Source organism: Phyllobates terribilis, unplaced genomic scaffold (assembly GCF_046119375.1).
Source record: "Phyllobates terribilis strain yellow unplaced genomic scaffold, ASM4611937v1 Scaffold_13__5_contigs__length_258822181, whole genome shotgun sequence".
In the NCBI taxonomy this organism is placed as follows: Eukaryota; Metazoa; Chordata; class Amphibia; order Anura; family Dendrobatidae; genus Phyllobates; species Phyllobates terribilis.
The window spans coordinates 162,811,666-162,832,178 of record NW_027362773.1 but is presented as its reverse complement, the minus strand read 5'-3'; the positions used below and the strand labels follow the sequence as shown (position 1 = coordinate 162,832,178).

At 46.0% G+C, this 20,513-nt stretch overlaps 1 protein-coding gene across 13 annotated transcripts in view; it reads left to right on the top strand.

The window, feature by feature from the left end:
- Positions 1–20,513, top strand: part of PPFIBP2 (PPFIA binding protein 2) — a 226,112-nt gene that overhangs the window by 168,292 nt on the left and 37,307 nt on the right. For all 13 annotated transcript variants that reach the window (XM_073659002.1, XM_073659004.1, XM_073659005.1 and 10 more), the window contains 2 exons: positions 3,127–3,249; positions 3,340–3,465. In XM_073659002.1, coding sequence (XP_073515103.1) covers positions 3,127–3,249; positions 3,340–3,465 — 249 coding nt within the window. The remainder of the gene's footprint in view (positions 1–3,126; positions 3,250–3,339; positions 3,466–20,513) is intronic.

The window sequence follows — 20,513 nt, the reverse complement described above, 5'->3', positions numbered from 1 at the left end:
GGGCGGTGAGTTTTGTGGTAAGGAGTCTGGGGGGAGGTCCGGGGCGGAGAGTTTTGTGGTAAGGAGCCCGTGGCGGAGAGTTTTGTGGTGAGGAGTCTGGCGGGAGGTCCGGGGCGGAGAGTTTTGTGGTAAGTTGTCTGGGGGGAGGTCCGGGGCGGAGAGTTTTGTGGTAAGGAGTCTGGGGGGAGGTCCGGGGCAGAGAGTTTTGTGGTAAGGAGTCTGGGGGGAGGTCCGGGGCAGAGAGTTTTGTGGTAAGTTGTCTGGGGGGAGGTCCGGGGCGGAGAGTTTTGTGGTAAGGAGTCTGGGGGGAGGTCCGGGGCGGTGAGTTTTGTGGTAAGGAGTCTGGGGGGAGGTTCGGGGCGGAGAGTTTTGTAGTAAGGAGCCCGGGGCGGAGAATTTTGTGGTAAGGAGTCTGGGGGGAGGTCCGGGGCGGTGAGTTTTGTGGTAAGGAGTCTGGGGGGAGGTCCGGGGCGGAGAGTTTTGTGGTAAGGAGTCTGGGGGGAGGTCCGGGGCGGAGAGTTTTGTGGTGAGGAGTCTGGGGGGAGGTCCGGGGCAGAGAGTTTTGTGGTAAAGGAGCCCGGGGCGGACAGTTTTGTGGTGAGGAGTCCCGGGGGAGGGGTTGGAGAGTTTTGTGGTAAGGAGTCCGGGGGAGGTCCGGGGCGGAGAGTTTTGTGGTAAGGAGCCCGGGGCGGACAGTTTTGTGGTGAGGAGACCCGGGGGAGGGGTTGGAGAGTTTTGTGGTAAGGAGTCTGGGGGAGGTCCTGGGCGGAGAGTTTTGTGGTAAGGAGTCTGGGGGGAGGTCCTGGGCGGAGAGTTTTGTGGTAAAGGAGCCCGGGGTGGACAGTTTTGTGGTGAGGAGTCCCGGGGGAGGGGTTGGAGAGTTTTGTGGTAAGGAGTCCGGGGGAGGTCCGGGGCGGAGAGTTTTACCAGTTTTTGTTTTTGGTGGCCTCGGATGAGGTCTGTAGATGGGACTCTCTTATCTGTCTGCATCTGCAGATCTATTGTGAGAATGAGTCAGGCAATTGCTTATGTAGCAGTTCCCTGATCGGCTCCAGAGCTGCTGCCAGGGGTCTTATTCAGGGGCTGGAGACCTGTCCAGTAGGAGGGGGGCTTATTTGCTTATGTTACAGCCTGAGAGCCCGGCCATGTATGTGGCAGATGTGTCAGCAGCACAGGGGGCAGCAGTAACTCGAAGCTCCTGGGCCTCAGCAGCTGCCCCCAGTATTGGGTTTATGCTTCCCGCCCCCAGTATTGGGTTTATGCTTCCCGCCCCCAGTATTGGGTTTATGCTTCCGGCCCCCACATAGCTACGTCTCAGATAGTTTTGTCTTTGAATGTAAATGAGACTTTTCCCATCTGCTGACAGCAAGCCGAGCTCCTGCAGTGTGGGATGTTCAGGAAATTGCAGAACATTTCATTGAGCCGAGTAGTGGAGCACAGTGACCCCTGCTGGCCACATCTATGATTGCAACACAACTTTTTTTTTTTGTGCCTTTGTCACTTATCAGGAGCGCAGAATGCGCCGGCTGATTGTTATGTTCTAATCCCCGTGATCAGCAACAGCTAGAAAGTCACAGATTGGGGGACTACAACTCCCAGCATTCCCTGACTGCTCTGTAGTGCTTGCACTATGGGAAGTGTAAATATTTTGCCTGACAACATAAACAGTAATGTGGATACGGGACCCCCGGGCAAAATATGATCCTCCCCTCACGGGGGCTCAGAGACAGGTGCTCCGGCGGGGGGGAGGCCACAAGAAGCCGATCAGCGAGCGGAGGAAGCAAAGGCTTAGAGCGTCCGTGCTAAAAATGGGATGTGGTAATCCAATAGGCGAGAGGAAATCTGCTGGCGGGAGCGGGAATACTGCAACGAGCACTCGGAAAATAAACAGGAGTGCGAGCCAGGAAGACTTAAAGAGGAATCGCCCCGAGGAGAGAGGATCCAGGGAGCAGTAAAAATGCTGCAAAGAATTGATAAGTAAAGTGGATTGTGGGATCTCTGCTCGTCATTCAGTGGAATCCCCCCCGATCCTGCGATGGACGCATTGTACGATATCAGAGCGGCCCCTCGTAACGATCCGCCATGTCCATCGCAGGATCGGGACAGAGAGTGACGCACTGCAAGGTCTATGGGGTGACGGCAAGCAGCGAGACCCCCGTATCTCAGCCCCGGAGCCGAGCGCGGCTGAGATACGGGGTCTCTATCCCCCATACAACACGTTTCATCCGCATATGGGGGTCTTCACCTGGACTTATCCTGAGGGTCTGACACATTGTATCCAGTTTGTGCATTCCATCAGGCTGATACATTGTAACAAACAATCAGGAGAGCTGCTGAAATCTGGGGTGTGTTCACACACAGCTGTTTTGTTGCTTTTTTTTTTGCCATCAGAAACACAATGGGGAAAACTGCAGCAAAAACCACTGATAGAATTGAGTGACATTCTGTGTATTTGGTAAAACGCAAGAAAAAAAAAAAGTGCAGCGTGTGAACGGGATTTTAGAAATCGCCTTCATTTTTGCTTTTATTAGAAAACGCTAAAGTGCAAAAAGAAAGGACGTCAAAACCGCTACGTGTGAACAAGCCCCTATAGTTTGAGAGGATGATGTAGATTTTCAGCCTCGGCAGGAAGGTTTCTATTTACTGGCAGCAAGCAGAGGTCTCTGCCCGTCCGGACCCCAAATACCATGAAGTCGCCCCCGGCCGCAGCATTGTGCCGGGACGTCCGTGAGTGACAGACGCGGAGTCTGTACGCTGGCTGAGACCTCCAGTCTGATTCTCCCTGGACCGGGGCGCAGATCACACCCGAAATATCACCGAGCCGAGATCACTCACGAATCCCCTTTTAACCCCTTAGTGCAAGCATTTTTATAATGAGGGTCCGGGAGGTAGGAGGTGACAGCGGCATCCGGTACGACCAGGGTATAAGGACCCCCAGCGCTCTGCTTCTACAACGTGGGGACTCACTCAGGTCTCAGTGGCAGTAATGTAAATACATATGCAGCTAGCTCCCCCCAGTGGACGCTGCCCAGTACCGCTATCAGGCTGAAATTCTACATAATCCAGGAAAGTAAAGTTTGGCCAGAACTTTTGTGTTCTCTTCTCATGGAGTCGGGTCTCTTCCAGAATGATCTCCTGTTCCTGAAGGTGACGAGTCAGCTGCACCATCTCAGTATTAAATGCGCCATCCACGTCCTGCACGCCAACAAGTTCCAGCCCAACTGCCTGCGCCGGCGGCCGGCTGATGAGGTCAGCACTAGCCGATACGTGATGTGGATACAGATAATGGTTTATACCGAGAGCAAAGAATAACGTATCTAATCTGTCACCCCCCGACAGAATAACATCTCCCCCTCAGAAGTGGTTCAGTGGTCCAATCATCGGGTCATGGAGTGGCTGAGATCTGTGGACCTGGCGGAGTACGCACCAAATCTCCGGGGCAGTGGCGTCCATGGCGGCCTGATAGTAAGAAATGCGTGTAGTGTGTGTGTCACAATGTACAGATTTATACAGCCACCACTAGAGGGAGCTCACTACATACAGATATATACAGCCACCACTAGAGGGAGCTCACTACATACAGATTTATACAGTCACCACTAGGGGAGCTCACTGCATACAGATTTATACAGCCACCACTAGAGGGAGCTCACTATATACAGATTTATACAGCCACCACTAGAGGGAGCTCACTACATACAGATTTATACAGCCACCACTAGAGGGAGCTCACTACATACAGATTTATACAGCCACCACTAGAGGGAGCTCACTACATACAGATTTATACAGCCACCACTAGAGGGAGCTCACTACATACAGATTTATACAGCCACCACTAGGAGGAGTTCACTACATACAGATTTATACAGCCACCACTAGAGGGAGCTCACTACATACAGATTTATACAGCCACCACTAGGGGGAGCTCACTATATACAGATTTATACAGCCACCACTAGGAGGAGCTCACTACATACAGATTTATACAGCCACCACTAGAGGGAGCTCACTACATACAGATTTATACAGCCACCACTAGAGGGAGCTCACTACATACAGATTTATACAGCCACCACTAGAGGGAGCTCACTACATACAGATTTATACAGCCACCACTAGAGGGAGCTCACTACATACAGATTTATACAGCCACCACTAGAGGGAGCTCACTACATACAGATTTATACAGCCACCACTAGAGGGAGCTCACTACATACAGATTTATACAGCCACCACTAGGAGGAGTTCACTACATACAGATTTATACAGCCACCACTAGAGGGAGCTCACTACATACAGATTTATACAGCCACCACTAGGGGGAGCTCACTATATACAGATTTATACAGCCACCACTAGGGGGAGCTCACTATATACAGATTTATACAGCCACCACTAGGGGGAGCTCACTACATACAGATTTATACAGCCATCACTAGGAGGAGCTCACTACATACAGATTTATACAGCCACCACTAGAGGGAGCTCACTACATACAGATTTATACAGCCACCACTAGAGGGAGCTCACTACATACAGATTTATACAGCCACCACTAGAGGGAGCTCACTACATACAGATTTATACAGCCACCACTAGAGGGAGCTCACTACATACAGATTTATACAGCCACCACTAGAGGGAGCTCACTACATACAGATTTATACAGCCACCACTAGGAGGAGCTCACTACATACAGATTTATACAGCCACCACTAGAGGGAGCTCACTACATACAGATTTATACAGCCACCACTAGAGGGAGCTCACTACATACAGATTTATACAGCCACCACTAGAGGGAGCGCACTACATACAGATTTATACAGCCACCACTAGGGGGAGCTCACTATATACAGATTTATACAGCCACCACTAGAGGGAGATCAGTACATACAGATTTATACAGCCACCACTAGGGGGAGCTCACTACATACACATTTATACAGCCACCACTAGGGGGAGCTCACTACATACAGATTTATACAGCCACCACTAGAGGGAGCTCACTACATACAGATTTATACAGCCACCATTAGGGGGAGTTCACTACATAGAGATTTATACAGCGACCACTAGAGGGAGCTCACTACATACAGATTTATACAGCCACCACTAGGGGGAGCTCACTACATACAGATTTATACAGCCACCACTAGGGGGAGCTCACTACATACAGATTTATACAGCCACCATTAGGGGGAGTTCACTACATAGAGATTTATACAGCCACCACTAGGGGGAGCTCACTACATACAGATTTATACAGCCACCACTAGGGGGAGCTCACTACATACAGATTTATACAGCGACCACTAGAGGGAGCTCACTACATACAGATTTATACAGTCACCACTAGAGGGAGCTCACTATATACAGATTTATACAGCCACCACTAGAGGGAGCGCACTACATACAGATTTATACAGTCACCACTAGAGGGGGCTCACTACATACAGATTTATACAGTCACCACTAGAGGGAGCTCACTACATACAGATTTATACAGTCACCACTAGAGGGAGCTCATTACATACAGATTTATACAGTCACCACTAGAGGGAGCTCATTACATACAGATTTATACAGTCACCACTAGAGGGAGCTCATTACATACAGATTTATACAGTCACCACTAGAGGGGGCTCACTACATACAGATTTATACAGTCACCACTAGAGGGAGCTCACTACATACAGATTTATACAGTCACCACTAGAGGGAGCTCATTACATACAGATTTATACAGTCACCACTAGAGGGAGCTCATTACATACAGATTTATACAGTCACCACTAGAGGGAGCTCACTACATACAGATTTATACAGCCTCCACTAGGGGGAGTTCACTACATACAGATTTATACAGCCACCATTAGGGGGAGTTCACTACATACAGATTTATACAGCCTCCACTAGGGGGAGCTCACTACATACAGATTTATACAGTCACCACTAGAGGGAGCTCACTACATACAGATTTATACAGTCACCACTAGAGGGAGCTCATTACATACAGATTTATACAGTCACCACTAGAGGGAGCTCACTACATACAGATTTATACAGTCACCACTAGAGGGAGCTCACTATATACAGATTTATACAGCCACCACTAGAGGGAGCTCACTACATACAGGTTTATACAGCCACCACTAGGAGGAGCTCACTACATACAGATTTATACAGCCACCACTAGAGGGAGCTCACTACATACAGATTTATACAGCCACCACTAGAGGGAGCTCACTACATAAAGATTTATACAGCCACCACTAGGGGAGCTCACTACATACAGATTTATACAGTCACCACTAGAGGGAGCTCACTACATACAGATTTATACAGCCACCATTAGGGGGAGTTCACTACATACAGATTTATACAGCCACCACTAGAGGGAGCTCACTACATACAGATTTATACAGCCACCATTAGTGGGAGTTCACTACATACAGATTTATACAGCCACCATTAGGGGGAGCTCACTACATACAGATTTATACAGTCACCACTAGAGGGAGCTCACTATATACAGATTTATACAGCCACCACTAGTGGGAGCTCACTATATACAGATTTATACAGCCACCACTAGTGGGAGCTCACTACATACAGATTTATACAGCCACCATTAGGGGGAGTTCACTACATACAGATTTATACAGTCACCACTAGAGGGAGCTTACTACATACAGATTTATACAGTCACCACTAGAGGGAGCTCACTACATACAGATTTATACAGCCGCCACTAGAGGGAGCTCACTACATACAGATTTATACAGTCACCACTAGAGGGAGCTCACTACATACAGATTTATACAGTCACCACTAGAGGGAGCTCACTACATACAGATTTATACAGTCACCACTAGAGGGAGCTCACTACATACAGATTTATACAGTCACCACTAGAGGGAGCTCACTACATACAGATTTATACAGTCACCATTAGAGGGAGCTTACTACATACAGATTTATACAGTCACCACTAGAGGGAGCTCACTACATACAGATTTATACAGACACCACTAGGGGGAGCTCACTAGATACAGATTTATACAGTCACCACTAGAGGGAGCGCACTACATACAGATTTATACAGACACCACTAGGGGGAGCTCACTAGATACAGATTTATACAGTCACCACTAGAGGGAGCTCACTACATAGAGATTTATACAGTCACCACTAGAGGGAGCTCACGACATACAGATATATACAGCCACCACTAGGGGAAGCTCACTGCATACAGATTTATACAGTCACCACTAGAGGGAGCTCACTACATACAGATTTATACAGTCACCACTAGAGGGAGCTCACTACATACAGATTTATACAGTCACCACTAGAGGGAGCTCACTACATACAGATTTATACAGCCGCCACTAGAGGGAGCTCACTACATACAGATTTATACAGCCACCACTAGAGGGAGCTCACTATATACAGATTTATACAGTCACCACTAGAGGGAGCTCACTACATACAGATTTATACAGTCACCACTAGAGGGAGCTCACTACATACAGATTTATACAGCCACCACTAGAGGGAGCTCATTACATACAGATTTATACAGCCACCACTAGAGGGAGCTCACTACATACAGATTTATACAGCCACCACTAGAGGGAGCTCACTACATACAGATTTATACAGTCACCACTAGAGGGAGCTCACTACATACAGATTTATACAGTCACCACTAGAGGGAGCTCACTACATACAGATTTATACAGTCACCACTAGAGGGAGCTCACTACATACAGATTTATACAGTCACCACTAGAGGGAGCTCACTACATACAGATTTATACAGTCACCACTAGAGGGAGCTCACTACATACAGATTTATACAGCCGCCACTAGAGGGAGCTCACTACATACAGATTTATACAGCCACCACTAGAGGGAGCTCACTATATACAGATTTATACAGTCACCACTAGAGGGAGCTCACTACATACAGATTTATACAGTCACCACTAGAGGGAGCTCACTACATACAGATTTATACAGCCACCACTAGAGGGAGCTCATTACATACAGATTTATACAGCCACCACTAGAGGGAGCTCACTACATACAGATTTATACAGCCACCACTAGAGGGAGCTCACTATATACAGATTTATACAGCCACCACTAGAGGGAGCTCACTATATACAGATTTATACAGTCACCACTAGAGGGAGCTCACTACATACAGATTTATACAGTCACCACTAGAGGGAGCTCACTACATACAGATTTATACAGCCACCACTAGAGGGAGCTCATTACATACAGATTTATACAGCCACCACTAGAGGGAGCTCACTACATACAGATTTATACAGCCACCACTAGAGGGAGCTCACTATATACAGATTTATACAGCCACCACTAGAGGGAGCTCACTACATACAGATTTATACAGCCATCACTAGAGGGAGCTCACTATATACAGATTTATACAGCCACCACTAGAGGGAGCTCACTACATACAGATTTATACAGCCACCACTAGAGGGAGCTCACTATATACAGATTTATACAGTCACCACTAGAGGGAACTCACTAAAGAGTTATACAGCCACCACTAGAGGGAGCTCACTAAAGAGTTATACAGCCACCACTAGAGGGAGCTCACTACATACAGATTTATACAGTCACCACTAGAGGGAGCTCACTACATACAGATTTATACAGTCACCACTAGAGGGAGCTCACTACATACAGATTTATACAGTCACCACTAGAGGGAGCTCACTACATACAGATTTATACAGTCACCACTAGAGGGAGCTCACTACATACAGATTTATACAGACACCACTAGAGGGAGCTCACTACATACAGATTTATACAGCCGCCACTAGAGGGAGCTCACTACATACAGATTTATACAGCCACCACTAGAGGGAGCTCACTATATACAGATTTATACAGTCACCACTAGAGGGAGCTCACTACATACAGATTTATACAGTCACCACTAGAGGGAGCTCACTACATACAGATTTATACAGCCACCACTAGAGGGAGCTCATTACATACAGATTTATACAGCCACCACTAGAGGGAGCTCACTACATACAGATTTATACAGCCACCACTAGAGGGAGCTCACTATATACAGATTTATACAGCCACCACTAGAGGGAGCTCACTATATACAGATTTATACAGTCACCACTAGAGGGAGCTCACTACATACAGATTTATACAGTCACCACTAGAGGGAGCTCACTACATACAGATTTATACAGCCACCACTAGAGGGAGCTCATTACATACAGATTTATACAGCCACCACTAGAGGGAGCTCACTACATACAGATTTATACAGCCACCACTAGAGGGAGCTCACTATATACAGATTTATACAGCCACCACTAGAGGGAGCTCACTACATACAGATTTATACAGCCATCACTAGAGGGAGCTCACTATATACAGATTTATACAGCCACCACTAGAGGGAGCTCACTACATACAGATTTATACAGCCACCACTAGAGGGAGCTCACTATATACAGATTTATACAGTCACCACTAGAGGGAACTCACTAAAGAGTTATACAGCCACCACTAGAGGGAGCTCACTAAAGAGTTATACAGCCACCACTAGAGGGAGCTCACTACATACAGATTTATACAGCCACCACTACGGGAGCTCACTACATACAGATTTATACAGTCACCACTAGAGGGAGCTCACTATATACAGATTTATACAGCCACCATTAGGGGGAGTTCACTACATACAGATTTATACAGCCTCCACTAGGGGGAGCTCACTATATACAGATTTATACAGTCACCACTAGAGGGAGCTCACTACATACAGATTTATACAGTCACCACTAGAGGGAGCTCATTACATACAGATTTATACAGTCACCACTAGAGGGAGCTCACTACATACAGATTTATACAGTCACCACTAGAGGGAGCTCACTATATACAGATTTATACAGTCACCACTAGAGGGAGCTCACTACATGCAGATTTATACAGCCACCACTAGAGGGAGCTCACTACATACAGATTTATACAGCCACCACTAGAGGGAGCTCACTACATACAGATTTATACAGTCACCACTAGAGGGAGCTCACTATATACAGATTTATACAGCCACCACTAGAGGGAGCTCACTACATACAGATTTATACAGCCACCACTAGAGGGAGCTCACTACATACAGATTTATACAGCCACCACTAGAGGGAGCTCACTATATACAGATTGATACAGCCACCACTAGGGGGAGCTCACTACATACAGATTTATACAGTCACCACTAGAGGGAGCTCACTACATACAGATTTATACAGCCACCACTAGAGGGAGCTCACTACATACAGATTTATACCGCCACCACTAGAGGGAGCTCACTACATACAGATTTATACAGCCACCACTAGAGGGAGCTCACTACATACAGATTTATACAGCCACCACTAGAGGGAGCTCACTACATACAGATTTATACAGCCACCACTAGGGGGAGCTCACTAAAGAGTTATACAGCCACCACTAGAGGGAGCTCACTACATACAGATTTATACAATCACCACTAGAGGGAGCTCACTACATACAGATTTATAGAGCCACCACTAGAGGGAGCTCACTATATACAGATTTATACAGTCACCACTAGAGGGAGCTCACTACATACAGATTTATAGAGCCACCACTAGAGGGAACTCACTACATACAGATTTATACAGCCACCACTAGGGGGAGCTCACTACATACAGATTTATACAGCCACCACTAGAAGGAGCTCACTACATGCAGATTTATACAGCCACCACTAGAGGGAGCTCACTAAAGAGTTATACAGCCACCACTAGAGGGAGCTCACTATATGCAGATTTATACAGTCACCACTAGAGGGAGCTCACTACATACAGATTTATACAGTCACCACTAGAGGGAGCTCACTACATACAGATTTATAGAGCCACCACTAGAGGGAACTCACTACATACAGATTTATACAGCCGCCACTAGGGGGAGCTCACTACATACAGATTTATACAGCCGCCACTAGGGGGAGCTCACTACATACAGATTTATACAGCCGCCACTAGGGGAGCTCACTATATACAGATTTATACAGCCGCCACTAGAGGGAGCTCACTACATACAGATTCATACAGCCGCCACTAGGGGAGCTCACTATATACAGATTTATACAGCCGCCACTAGGGGGAGCTCACTACATACAGATTTATACACCCACCACTAGGGGTAGCTCACTACATACAGATTTATACAGTCACCACTAGAGGGAGCTCACTACATACAGATTTATACAGCCACCACTAGAGGGAGCTCACTACATACAGATTTATACAGTCACCACTAGAGGGAGCTCACTACATACAGATTTATACAGTCACCACTAGGGGGAGCTCACTACATACAGATTTATACAGCCACCACTAGAGGGAGCTCATTACATACAGATTTATACAGCCACCACTAGAGGAAGCTCACTACATACAGATTTATACAGCCGCCACTAGGGAGAGCTTACTACATACAGATTTATACAGCCACCACTAGAGGGAGCTCACTACATACAGATTTATACAGCCACCACTAGAGGGAGCTCACTATATACAGATTTATACAGCCACCACTAGAGGGAGCTCACTATATACAGATTTATACAGCCACCACTAGAGGGAGCTCACTACAAACAGATTTATACAGCCACCACTAGGTGGAGCTCACTACATACAGATTTATATAGCCACCACTAGAGGGAGCTCACTACATACAGATTTATACAGCCACCACTAGACGGAGCTCACTAAAGATTTATACAGCCACCACTAGAGGGAGCACACTACATACAGATTTATACAGCCACCACTAGGGGGAGCTCACTACATACAGATCTATACAGTCACCACTAGGGGGAGCTCATTACATACAGATTTATACAGCCACCACTAGGGGAAGCTCACTACATACAGATTTATACAGTCACCACTAGAGGGAGCTCACTACATACAGATTTATACAGCCGCCACTAGGGAGAGCTCACTACATACAGATTTATACAGTCACCACTAGAGGGAGCTCACTACATACAGATTTATACAGCCACCACTAGAGGGAGCTCACTACATACAGATTTATACAGCCACCACTAGAGGGAGCTCACTATATACAGATTTATACAGTCACCACTAGAGGGAGCTCACTACATACAGATTTATACAGTCACCACTAGAGGGAGCTCACTACATACAGATTTATACAGCCACCACTAGAGGGAGCTCATTACATACAGATTTATACAGCCACCACTAGAGGGAGCTCACTACATACAGATTTATACAGCCACCACTAGAGGGAGCTCACTATATACAGATTTATACAGCCACCACTAGAGGGAGCTCACTATATACAGATTTATACAGTCACCACTAGAGGGAGCTCACTACATACAGATTTATACAGTCACCACTAGAGGGAGCTCACTACATACAGATTTATACAGCCACCACTAGAGGGAGCTCATTACATACAGATTTATACAGCCACCACTAGAGGGAGCTCACTACATACAGATTTATACAGCCACCACTAGAGGGAGCTCACTATATACAGATTTATACAGCCACCACTAGAGGGAGCTCACTACATACAGATTTATACAGCCATCACTAGAGGGAGCTCACTATATACAGATTTATACAGCCACCACTAGAGGGAGCTCACTACATACAGATTTATACAGCCACCACTAGAGGGAGCTCACTATATACAGATTTATACAGTCACCACTAGAGGGAACTCACTAAAGAGTTATACAGCCACCACTAGAGGGAGCTCACTAAAGAGTTATACAGCCACCACTAGAGGGAGCTCACTACATACAGATTTATACAGCCACCACTACGGGAGCTCACTACATACAGATTTATACAGTCACCACTAGAGGGAGCTCACTATATACAGATTTATACAGCCACCATTAGGGGGAGTTCACTACATACAGATTTATACAGCCTCCACTAGGGGGAGCTCACTATATACAGATTTATACAGTCACCACTAGAGGGAGCTCACTACATACAGATTTATACAGTCACCACTAGAGGGAGCTCATTACATACAGATTTATACAGTCACCACTAGAGGGAGCTCACTACATACAGATTTATACAGTCACCACTAGAGGGAGCTCACTATATACAGATTTATACAGTCACCACTAGAGGGAGCTCACTACATGCAGATTTATACAGCCACCACTAGAGGGAGCTCACTACATACAGATTTATACAGCCACCACTAGAGGGAGCTCACTACATACAGATTTATACAGTCACCACTAGAGGGAGCTCACTATATACAGATTTATACAGCCACCACTAGAGGGAGCTCACTACATACAGATTTATACAGCCACCACTAGAGGGAGCTCACTACATACAGATTTATACAGCCACCACTAGAGGGAGCTCACTATATACAGATTGATACAGCCACCACTAGGGGGAGCTCACTACATACAGATTTATACAGTCACCACTAGAGGGAGCTCACTACATACAGATTTATACAGCCACCACTAGAGGGAGCTCACTACATACAGATTTATACCGCCACCACTAGAGGGAGCTCACTACATACAGATTTATACAGCCACCACTAGAGGGAGCTCACTACATACAGATTTATACAGCCACCACTAGAGGGAGCTCACTACATACAGATTTATACAGCCACCACTAGGGGGAGCTCACTAAAGAGTTATACAGCCACCACTAGAGGGAGCTCACTACATACAGATTTATACAGTCACCACTAGAGGGAGCTCACTACATACAGATTTATAGAGCCACCACTAGAGGGAACTCACTACATACAGATTTATACAGCCACCACTAGGGGGAGCTCACTACATACAGATTTATACAGCCACCACTAGAAGGAGCTCACTACATGCAGATTTATACAGCCACCACTAGAGGGAGCTCACTAAAGAGTTATACAGCCACCACTAGAGGGAGCTCACTATATGCAGATTTATACAGTCACCACTAGAGGGAGCTCACTACATACAGATTTATACAGTCACCACTAGAGGGAGCTCACTACATACAGATTTATAGAGCCACCACTAGAGGGAACTCACTACATACAGATTTATACAGCCGCCACTAGGGGGAGCTCACTACATACAGATTTATACAGCCGCCACTAGGGGGAGCTCACTACATACAGATTTATACAGCCGTCACTAGGGGAGCTCACTATATACAGATTTATACAGCCGCCACTAGAGGGAGCTCACTACATACAGATTCATACAGCCGCCACTAGGGGAGCTCACTATATACAGATTTATACAGCCGCCACTAGGGGGAGCTCACTACATACAGATTTATACAGCCACCACTAGGGGTAGCTCACTAAAGAGTTATACAGCCACCACTAGAGGGAGCTCACTACATACAGATTTATACAGTCACCACTAGAGGGAGCTCACTACATACAGATTTATACAGTCACCACTAGGGGGAGCTCACTACATACAGATTTATACAGCCACCACTAGAGGGAGCTCATTACATACAGATTTATACAGCCACCACTAGAGGAAGCTCACTACATACAGATTTATACAGCCGCCACTAGGGAGAGCTTACTACATACAGATTTATACAGCCACCACTAGAGGGAGCTCACTACATACAGATTTATACAGCCACCACTAGAGGGAGCTCACTATATACAGATTTATACAGCCACCACTAGAGGGAGCTCACTATATACAGATTTATACAGCCACCACTAGAGGGAGCTCACTACAAACAGATTTATACAGCCACCACTAGGTGGAGCTCACTACATACAGATTTATATAGCCACCACTAGAGGGAGCTCACTACATACAGATTTATACAGCCACCACTAGACGGAGCTCACTAAAGATTTATACAGCCACCACTAGAGGGAGCACACTACATACAGATTTATACAGCCACCACTAGGGGGAGCTCACTACATACAGATCTATACAGTCACCACTAGGGGGAGCTCATTACATACAGATTTATACAGCCACCACTAGGGGAAGCTCACTACATACAGATTTATACAGTCACCACTAGAGGGAGCTCACTACATACAGATTTATACAGCCGCCACTAGGGAGAGCTCACTACATACAGATTTATACAGCCACCACTAGAGGGAGCTCACTACATACAGATTTATACAGCCACCACTAGAGAAGCTCACTTCATACAGATTCATATAGCCACCACTAGGGGGAGCTCACTGCATACAGATTTATACAGTCACCACTAGAGGGAGCTCATTACATACAGATTTATACAGCCACCACTAGAGGGAGCTCACTACATACAGATTTATACAGCCACCACTAGAGGGAGCTCACTACATACAGATTTATACAGCCACCACTAGAGGGAGCTCACTACATACAGATTTACACAGCCACCACTAGGGGGAGATCACTACATACAGATTTATACAGCCACCACTAGAGAAGCTCACTGCATACAGATTCATATAGCCACCACTAGGGGGAGCTCACTTCATACAGATTCATATAGCCACCACTAGGGGGAGCTCACTTCATACAGATTTATACAGTCACCACTAGAGAAGCTCACTGCATACAGATTCATATAGCCACCACTAGGGGGAGCTCACTTCATACAGATTCATATAGCCACCACTAGGGGGAGCTCACTTCATACAGATTTATACAGTCACCACTAGAGAAGCTCACTGCATACAGATTCATATAGCCACCACTAGGGGGAGCTCACTTCATACAGATTTATACAGCCACCACTAGGGGGAGCTCACTTCATACAGATTTATACAGTCACCACTAGAGAAGCTCACTGCATACAGATTCATATAGCCACCACTAGGGGGAGCTCACTTCATACAGATTTATACAGTCACCACTAGAGGGAGCTCACTACATACAGATTTATACAGCCATCAGTAGAGGGAGCTCACTACATACAGATTTATACAGCCACCACTAGAGGGAGCTCACTTACATACAGATTTATACAGTCACCACTAGAGGGAGCTCACTACATACAGATTTATACAGCCACCACTAGAGGGAGCTCACTACATACAGATTTATACAGTCACCACTAGAGGGAGCTCACTACATACAGATTTATACAGCCACCACTAGAGGGAGCTCACTACATACAGATTTATACAGTCACCACTAGAGGGAGCTCACTACATACAGATTTATACAGCCATCAGTAGAGGGAGCTCACTACATACAGATTTATACAGCCACCACTAGGGGGAGCTCACTACATACAGATTTATACAGCCACCACTAGAGGGAGCTCACTACATACAGCTTTATACAGTCACCACTAGAGGGAGCTCACTACACACAGATTTATACAGCCACCACTAGAGGGAGCTCACTACATACAGATTTATACAGTCACCACTAGGGGAGCTCACTGCATACAGATTTATATAGCCACCACTAGAGGGAGCGCACTACATACAGATTTATACAGCCACCACTAGAAGGAGCTCACTACATACAGATTTATACAGCCACCACTAGAGGGAGCTCACTACATACAGATTTATACAGTCACCACTAGGGGGAGCTCACTACATACCGAGTTATACAGCCACCACTAGGGGGAGCTCACTACATACAGAGTTATACAGCCACCACTAGGGGGAGCTCACTACATACAGATTTATACAGCCACCACTAGAGGGAGCTCATTACATACAGATTTATACAGCCACCACTAGAGGGAGCTCACTACATACAGATTTATACAGCCACCACCAGAGGGAGCTCACTACATACAGATTTATACAGCCGCCACTAGGGAGAGCTTACTACATACAGATTTATACAGCCACCACTAGAGGGAGCTCACTATATACAGATTTATACAGCCACCACTAGAGGGAGCTCACTACATACAGATTTATACAGCCATCACTAGAGGGAGCTCACTATATACAGATTTATACAGCCACCACTAGAGGGAGCTCACTATATACAGATTTATACAGCCACCACTAGAGGGAGCTCACTACAAACAGATTTATACAGCCACCACTAGGTGGAGCTCACTACATACAGATTTATATAGCCACCACTAGAGGGAGCTCACTACATACAGATTTAAACAGCCACCACTAGACGGAGCTCACTAAAGATTTATACAGCCACCACTAGAGGGAGCTCACTACATACAGATTTATACAGCCACCACTAGAGGGAGCTCACTACATACAGATTTATACAGCCACCACTAGAGGGAGCTCACTACATACAGTTTTATACAGCCACCACTAGAGGGAGCTCACTACATACAGATTTATACAGTCACCACTAGAGGGAGCTCATTACATACAGATTTATACAGCCACCACTAGAGAAGCTCACTTCATACAGATTCATATAGCCACCACTAGAGGGAGCTCACTATATACAGATTTATACAGCCACCACTAGGGGGAGCTCACTTCATACAGATTTATACAGCCACCACTAGGGGGAGCTCACTTCATACAGATTTATACAGTCACCACTAGAGAAGCTCACTGCATACAGATTCATATAGCCACCACTAGGGGGAGCTCACTACATACAGATTTATACAGCCACCACTAGAGGGAGCTCACTACATACAGATTTATACAGCCACCACTAGCGGGAGCTCACTACATACAGATTTATACAGCCACCACTAGGGGGAGCTCACTACATACAGATTTACACAGCCACCACTAGAGGGAGCTCACTGCATACAGATTTATACAGTCACCACTAGGGGAGCTCACTGCATACAGATTTATACAGCCATCACTAGAGGGAGCTCACTACATACAGATTTATACAGTCACCACTAGAGGGAGCTCACTACATACAGATTTATACAGCCACCACTAGAGGGAGCTCACTACATACAGATTTATACAGTCACCACTAGGGGGAGCTCACTACATACAGATTTATACAGCCACCACTAGGGGGAGCTCACTACATACCGAGTTATACAGCCACCACTAGGGGGAGCTCACTACATACAGATTTATACAGCCACAACTAGGGGGAGCTCACTACATACAGATTTATACAGCCACCACTAGAGGGAGCTCACTACATACAGATTTATACAGCCACCACTAGGGGGAGCTCCCTACATACAGATTTATACAGCCACCACTAGAAGGAGCTCACTACATACAGATTTATACAGCCACCACTAGGGGGAGCTCACTACATACAGATTTATACAGTCACCACTAGGGGGAGCTCACTACATACAGATTTATACAGTCACCACTAGAAGTAGCTCACTACATACAGATTTATACAGTCACCACTAGGGGGAGCTCACTACATACAGATTTATACAGTCACCACTAGAGGGAGCTCACTACATACAGATTTATACAGCCACCACTAGAGGGAGCTCATTACATACAGATTTATACAGTCACCACTAGAGGGAGCTCACTAAAGAGTTATACAGCCACCACTAGAGGGAGCTCACTAAAGAGTTATACAGCCACCACTAGAGGGAGCTCACTACATACAGATTTATACAGCCACCACTACGGGAGCTCACTACATACAGATTTATACAGTCACCACTAGAGGGAGCTCACTATATACAGATTTATACAGCCACCATTAGGGGGAGTTCACTACATACAGATTTATACAGCCTCCACTAGGGGGAGCTCACTATATACAGATTTATACAGTCACCACTAGAGGGAGCTCACTACATACAGATTTATACAGTCACCACTAGAGGGAGCTCATTACATACAGATTTATACAGTCACCACTAGAGGGAGCTCACTACATACAGATTTATACAGTCACCACTAGAGGGAGCTCACTATATACAGATTTATACAGTCACCACTAGAGGGAGCTCACTACATACAGATTTATACAGCCACCACTAGAGGGAGCTCACTACATACAGATTTATACAGCCACCACTAGAGGGAGCTCACTACATACAGATTTATACAGTCACCACTAGAGGGAGCTCACTATATACAGATTTATACAGCCACCACTAGAGGGAGCTCACTACATACAGATTTATACAGCCACCACTAGAGGGAGCTCACTACATACAGATTTATACAGCCACCACTAGAGGGAGCTCACTATATACAGATTGATACAGCCACCACTAGGGGGAGCTCACTACATACAGATTTATACAGTCACCACTAGAGGGAGCTCACTACATACAGATTTATACAGCCACCACTAGAGGGAGCTCACTACATACAGATTTATACCGCCACCACTAGAGGGAGCTCACTACATACAGATTTATACAGCCACCACTAGAGGGAGCTCACTACATACAGATTTATACAGCCACCACTAGAGGGAGCTCACTACATACAGATTTATACAGCCACCACTAGGGGGAGCTCACTAAAGAGTTATACAGCCACCACTAGAGGGAGCTCACTACATACAGATTTATACAGTCACCACTAGAGGGAGCTCACTACATACAGATTTATAGAGCCACCACTAGAGGGAGCTCACTATATACAGATTTATACAGTCACCACTAGAGGGAGCTCACTACATACAGATTTATAGAGCCACCACTAGAGGGAACTCACTACATACAGATTTATACAGCCACCACTAGGGGGAGCTCACTACATACAGATTTATACAGCCACCACTAGAAGGAGCTCACTACATGCAGATTTATACAGCCACCACTAGAGGGAGCTCACTAAAGAGTTATACAGCCACCACTAGAGGGAGCTCACTATATGCAGATTTATACAGTCACCACTAGAGGGAGCTCACTACATACAGATTTATACAGTCACCACTAGAGGGAGCTCACTACATACAGATTTATACAGTCACCACTAGAGGGAGCTCACTACATACAGATTTATAGAGCCACCACTAGAGGGAACTCACTACATACAGATTTATACAGCCGCCACTAGGGGGAGCTCACTACATACAGATTTATACAGCCGCCACTAGGGGGAGCTCACTACATACAGATTTATACAGCCGCCACTAGGGGAGCTCACTATATACAGATTTATACAGCCGCCACTAGAGGGAGCTCACTACATACAGATTCATACAGCCGCCACTAGGGGAGCTCACTATATACAGATTTATACAGCCGCCACTAGGGGGAGCTCACTACATACAGATTTATACAGCCACCACTAGGGGTAGCTCACTAAAGAGTTGTACAGCCACCACTAGAGGGAGCTCACTACATACAGATTTATACAGTCACCACTAGAGGGAGCTCACTACATACAGATTTATACAGTCACCACTAGGGGGAGCTCACTACATACAGATTTATACAGCCACCACTAGAGGGAGCTCATTACATACAGATTTATACAGCCACCACTAGAGGAAGCTCACTACATACAGATTTATACAGCCGCCACTAGGGAGA